Source organism: Pyrus communis, chromosome 11, assembly GCF_041283825.1.
Source record: "Pyrus communis isolate YQ-2024b chromosome 11, ASM4128382v1, whole genome shotgun sequence".
NCBI classification, from domain to species: domain Eukaryota; kingdom Viridiplantae; phylum Streptophyta; class Magnoliopsida; order Rosales; family Rosaceae; genus Pyrus; species Pyrus communis.
The window spans coordinates 25658709-25665039 of NC_142575.1; the positions used below are offsets into that span (position 1 = coordinate 25658709).

The 6331-nt window shown below is 36.2% G+C and overlaps 1 protein-coding gene across 4 annotated transcripts; it reads left to right on the top strand.

The window, feature by feature from the left end:
- Window positions 1–261: 261 nt before the first annotated feature.
- Window positions 262–5671, top strand: LOC137742237 (uncharacterized). 4 transcript variants are annotated; one of them, XM_068482051.2, is made up of 7 exons: window positions 262–392; window positions 1715–1885; window positions 2910–3002; window positions 3123–3220; window positions 3572–3671; window positions 4341–4523; window positions 5243–5671. In XM_068482051.2, exons 3-7 carry the CDS (start codon window positions 2946–2948, stop codon window positions 5363–5365), a joined length of 561 nt encoding a protein of 186 aa, XP_068338152.1. In that variant the 5' UTR covers window positions 262–392; window positions 1715–1885; window positions 2910–2945; the 3' UTR covers window positions 5366–5671. The 4 variants fall into 4 exon arrangements, with proteins under 4 accessions (XP_068338152.1, XP_068338151.1, XP_088536516.1 ...); XM_088680390.1 differs by having other exon boundaries at window positions 375–1626; XM_088680391.1 differs by having other exon boundaries at window positions 375–866.
- The last annotated feature ends 660 nt before the right edge of the window (window positions 5672–6331 follow it).

The window sequence follows — 6331 nt, forward strand, 5'->3', positions numbered from 1 at the left end:
GAGAATTTACTCCTAGAAAAAAAATACTATTATTTTATTACCTATTGCTAGGGCTATTGAAGTGCAACGATGGAGATGCAAAAGACAGTTACTGTTTATTAAGGGTAATTACTGTTCATTGGGTGGATATCATAGTGTATTGCCTGGGGTAATTACTGTTTATTAAGGGTAATTACTGTTCATTGAGTTCCAAAGCTAGAACTGCTCTAAAGAAACATTTCTAAACGGGCTCTTAAACTATTGTAAAATTAAAGGTCCATTGGGCCAACGTAGAAAGGCCCATACTATTTTCAGTCCAAACACGACCTCTGGAACTCGCTTCCCCTCTCTCTGTGATCTCACTCTCCTCTTCCTCCTCACCCCGGAATCGTTTGCAATCTGTCGCTGAAAAGGTATGAAAATTTCTGTATTTTGAATTTTCTTTCAAGTGCGATTGATATATTTGATTGGATTTCTTCAAGGGCCTGTCAGTGTCAGTAAACTGGTTTTGCTTGTGATTTCTTGATAATTTGCGTGATTTGCACTGAGATTTGGTACTTGGTGATGATTTTTGTATGGGATTTAGTTCTGTTCACTGATTCCTCATGGAGTTTATGAATTTTGCTTCAATCGGGGAAGTGGGATTTTTTCGTATTCGATCGATGTATGGAAGAAATTGGTGATTGGGGTTTAGAAAAAATTTGATGATTGAAGCTCTTGGTGTCCGCTTCTAATCGACACGGCCATGGCCGAAAGGATCTTGGGTAATTTGATTTTGTTGAGAGGGGTTGAAAGTTGACACATTTGGATGTATTGACTATGGCCATAAGGCATATCTCAACTTCCTGACATGCACTCAAGCACTGTGCCTCGAGTCCTTCACCTGTGTGAGCTCCCTTGACATATCACCGTTGGCAAATATTAAATGTCTAGATATCCATTACTACTTCTTGTGCCAAAGTTTGTTTTTTTATTTTTCTGATTTGTACTGTGCGCGTTTGGATGACGACTATTAAAGTTTTATAGAACCTAGGTTAAATTAGTTTCGAAAGCACTACAAAAATTGTGTGGATGGACTTTTAAAATGACGTGATGCTATACATTTGTAATGTTCTAGAGTAGATGTTGTACATTTGCAGTGCAATTTTGGTGTTCTACAGTAGCTTTGTAGTATTTGAGTAGTTCATTGGTAGTCGTCTTGTAGTGCTGTTTTAAGAATAGAGTTCAATGTTTTTTGGGACTTTGAAAGTACCCCATCTAAACATGGCATAAGGAATTGATAAATGCATTAGGTCAGATCCATTTTGCAAAAGAAAACTTATATAAGAAAGCTCTTCCTTTAGGAAACAAGACCTTAGAGGCGTAGACTACTCCGTAGCAAAAAGTGGAGTGATAAATTACCATCCATAGTATTAGGTTCTAATCTTATTTCCTATATTCAAAAGGACAATAAGGTATGTCCATATGTCATGGAATTACGATACTATTTATATTTACCAGTGTTTTAAAAAACTATTTTTAAGACTCGCCTAGGTGGTTTTTGGGGTGGGGATATGAAGAAAACGCCTCCGCCCAGCGAGAGTAGGCTATAAACTCGCCTAGACGTGTGCGAGGTCACCGCCTAGGCGCCTGTGGTGTTTTGCTGGGGTTAGATTTTATTTTATTTTATTTTTTCATTCTGGGCAGGTTTTTTAATTAAAACTCAAAAACTCAGTCTGAAACTCGTTTTGGGCAGGGTTCCTCGACGCTGAAAAAGGAGCAGCCTTGCACACAGAATCGCAGACCAGCACCACCGAGCCCCGACGCCCCTCTTCGGTCTCTTCTCCCACCTTCAGCAACGTCTCTTCTCCCATCTTCGGTCTAACCTGTCAATCTCCCACAAGTTCACAATAAATTTGTACTTTAGGTTAGGGTTTCTCACCTATTGTTGATTATTCTTCTTCAAACGACTCTCTATGTTTGAAATTGTGCCTTATTCAAACTGCATTCTCGGTCGCAAGCAAAGGAAACCTCTAATTAATAATCATATGTTCCAAATTTTTGATTTGGTCATGGTTTCTCACCTATAGGCAATATGTTCGAAATTTATTTGCAATTTTGATGGGTTGTTTACTTCTTTTTAATTCATCATCTGTTTACTTCTATTATTTTCAATTCATCATACATATTATATTAATAGTTATAGGTACAGTGAGGCTATGCCTCATGCCTTGAGGCTTTCGCCGAGGCGGGGCTATCCATGCAACACCTTGGCTTTTTAAAAAATTGATATTTACTTGAAGGTAATTAAACGTGTCTAAAAAGCTGCTTGTGCAAAGCCATGTCCTGAGAAATTGCCTTGTAGGCTTATAAGAGTGGTGGATTGGGTTTTGTTTGAATTGTTCTATTGAACTAATTGATGAGAAACTGAACTGGGTTGTGTTCATACTTTTTATTAAAAATATGGACCAACCAATTGGTTAAGCGAACTTTCCTTGCAAGAGAAGAGAAACCATGAACAGTGAATTGATGGCCATAGCGGATCAACCTGACTTTTTGGGGTGTTTTTCTTTTATGTTATTGGAAATGTTATTGCGAAGGTGGATGAATGTATATTGATTTGTGTTATTTGGTTTATCCTTACTACAGAGTAGTGTTTTCTTGCTTTTTAACTTGTTCTTATGTTTATAGTTGTGTAGTTTGTTTAATTATGTGAAAACATACATCATTAGTCACGTAAAAGAATTAAGAGAAAAGAAATCAGCTTTGGTGGGTATTTAGTTTCTTTTTGAAAAAAAAAGCTGTATGTTATAAGTGTTTTTCAAATGAAAACTAAAGCTCAAAGTCAAAAACAGTAAAATGACAACAAAATGGGCATCAAACCAGGCCTAAAATTTGAGTTTTTTTTTTTATATATTTTTATATTTTTTATTTTTTGTAATTTTGCACAGAAACCTTCAAACTTCTCAGTCTCAGCTCAGATCACCATGCCTCCAGCTGGCCCTCGATCTGGTGATGCAATCTTCGCCAACATTGAACGCGTGGTAAGTGAAACCCTAACTCGCCTTGTCTTAACTTTTCAATTTTTTCTCAGCATCCTAACATGTTTTAAATAACTAAATTATTTCTTTATTCTTTTAATTTGGAAATTGAAATGGTTTCAGAATGCGGAGTTATTTACGTTGACGTATGGTGCAATTGTGCGCCAGCTGCTCACGGATCTTGAGGAGGTTGAAGAGGTTAACAAGCAGCTTGATCAAATGTAATTCCTTTTTCTCTTCTTTAATCCTCTATATCCAAATTTGATGTTACATTTCTTTCTTTTTTCTATGAGAATTATGCCTTTCTTAGAAGTTTAGTTCTAGCATTTAAATTATATGGAAGTATGTGCTTGCATGCATCGGTAACTATCTTGGTTTCTTGGTTTTTTCGTTCTTGTACGATTCTGTTTATGGCTGTTAATTTATGTCAATCTTTGATTTGAACTATACATGTGTTGCAACGATGACAATTTGGCTACATTGAATGTTTGATGGCCAGTAACCGTAACTATTGATATAAATGTAGTTAATTTTCAGTTTAGCTGATTACACGACAATTTATTGCATCTCAGGGGCTATAATATCGGCATTCGATTAATTGATGAGTTTCTAGCAAAATCTAATGTATCTAGATGTGTTGACTTCAAGGAGACAGCTGAAGTAATTGCAAAGGTTTGTCATTAACATCTGTTTCCTTTTAAATTTGAATATTCTGTGGATCTTAATTGTTCTAAAACCTGGGACCTGTTTCTTTTGTGCTGAACTTTGTTATGTGCTGTACATTTCACTTCAATCTACCGCCTGATGCATGGTAGTTATCGAAGCTTCTATTACTTCCCGTAGTATACCAATATCTTTCACCAAATATTGGTGCAAATGTAATCCACATATTCTATCTTCTCCCTTCTTGAGGATGACAACAGAGGTTTGTTAGTGAAAACCATGATTTGGATCATGGTAAATGGCTAATATATCTGATTGATACTTGTCAAAATGCTAAATGCTGAATCCAGTCCACTGATTGTGCAACAAAGCATATTAGTAGGCCTAACAATATTGAATTTAGAATCATTAAGAAGTGGATTTAAGGGTAGTCTATCCGTTTGTTTGGGTTTGAGGCTCTGTCTTGTGATGGAAAAATGGTAATGGGACTGGGTTGTGATTTGTGAGTACATTTATTGCCTTCCACAAGACAGTTACTCAAGTGTTTGCTGCACTCTTTTCATGCTTCGCTGGACCTAGAATGTTCATTTTTGCTGTGTTTTTAATTGCCACAAACTTCCAGACGAAGATATGAAGTAGTTTTTTGTCATAATAGCTCCATTGATATTTTTTCTACAGGTTGGTTTCAAAATGTTCTTGGGGGTCACCGCATCTGTTACAAATTGGGATGCTGATGGAACATGTTGCAGTATTGTTCTGGAGGACAATCCTCTGGTAGACTTTGTTGAGCTTCCAGATACTTGCCAAGGTCTTTACTATTGCAATATCTTAAGTGGAGTTGTAAGAGGGGCCTTAGAAATGGTGAGTTGTACTTGTAACCTCTTCTACTGCACTGCTTTGAAATATTCCACCTTTATGCGATTTATGGTTTTCCTTTTTTCCACTGCAATTATGTGCCTATATAACGGAAGACAACTTCTTACTCGTATAAATGCCTCGTTGATACTGGATTCTATTGTTGATATTGGATTTTATTTTTACTCCCATAGAGAAAAACATGGATGGTTTTGGTTTTATTCCTTTTATTAAAAGTATTAGTTACAGCACTTGCAACTGAGAAAGCTAGCTCGCTGCTAGTAAACTCGTTATCTATCTATTTATATTTATATATTTTCAAACCCTGCTGTAGTTATATTCCTCACAATTACATGAATCTACCGTGCATTGACTTTTTCAGCTGCAGACATAGTTTAGTTTTATTAATTCATTTCTTACACAATGTATTCGTATAAAGTTTTCCATTGCTTCGCCAATCGAAGGGTCCCTATTTTCTATTCCCTTATGCACATTTACTCGAAGTATCAAAGAAGACTTGTATCGCTGTAGATTGAGGGTATCCACATGGTAAGGCTAAAAGTTACTTCCTGATTGGAATATAGGGGTTTTGAAGGTTCTATTAAAACCTAAAAATGTGAAAGGGTGGTGGAGGGTCTATTTTGTCGTCAAACATACTTGAATTTTCTCCGCGTCTTTACTCTTTCTCTTGCCTTGCCTTACAGTTACCTTGATTCTGTGGTCAGGTATCGATGAAGACTGAAATCAGTTGGATCCGTGATATGCTTCGAGGAGATGATGCATTCGAGTTGCAAGTTAAGCTCCTCAAGCAAATTCCAGAAGAGTACCCGTACAAAGATGATGAGTAAAATGCTTGCACAGCGTAACCTGAGATGTAAACTGTTTTATTCCATGAAATCAAATGTTATATATTTAATATGCATTCGCGGGCACATTGAATCGATAACCGTGTCTTTATTTACCCTCCGTTAGGTTTTACCATTCCGATGAACCATGGAAACGACTAAATGTGCAATTTGCATGTTTTGTGACCCTCAACCATATTTTTCTTTCATGTAATGGGTTGTAAGAAAAACATATATGTTTTCAAGAAAGTGTATTGTAACGTGAACTAACAATGCATTATTTTACCGAACCAGAAAGTTTGTCATCAATCCTCCAAGACTAATCTGCTCCTTTTTTCTTATATTATTCTACAACATGAAAAGACAGGAGGGGAGTTTGAACACTAGACGCACTAGGTTGAAGAGAAAGATTTTAACTATCAAGACAATCAATTGCTTGCCAATTAGCCTTGTTAACCTAATGGTCACTGTCAATTTGCTTTTGAATTAATTTGGGACTAGAGCAATTTTTTTTTTTTAATTTTTTTAATACCTTCGATATTATCTACGCTAATGAGCGAGGGAGTGGACTAAATCACAAAATGGACTAGTCATAATAATTTAGTCTGAATTTGTCTTTAACGAGAATAAATACAAAGTCATTTAGAATCTTTGAGAATTAAGAAAGCAAATACCACCTATAAATACGCAATAAGAACTCTTGTAAAAAACATAATGACTCGTATAAAGTGTATACGAGGGGAAGAAAGAGATATTTTATGGTTATTATTTTTCACTTGTCTATCTCTCCTTCGACTTCCCTCCTTCCTGCAATTTGCGTCTTTGCTCACTTGGAATCATCCTTAGCGCTAATTCTAGTTAACGACATTGGCTTATGAGCCATTGTGTTCTTGACAAGAAGTCTTATTGTCGGAGCCAAGGCTGATGTAGACCCCAGTAACTGATAAAATCCTCCCTTTATAATTTCGT

Excerpts from the sequence above, each read along its gene's own strand:
- LOC137742237 (XM_068482051.2), top strand. The coding sequence starts at position 2,946 with ATGCCTCCAGCTGGCCCTCGATCTGGTGATGCAATCTTCGCCAACATT. Across the intron at positions 3,003-3,122 it reads TCGCCAACATTGAACGCGTG|AATGCGGAGTTATTTACGTT; the intron begins GTAAGTGAAACC and ends AAATGGTTTCAG. Across the intron at positions 3,221-3,571 it reads AACAAGCAGCTTGATCAAAT|GGGCTATAATATCGGCATTC; the intron begins GTAATTCCTTTT and ends ATTGCATCTCAG.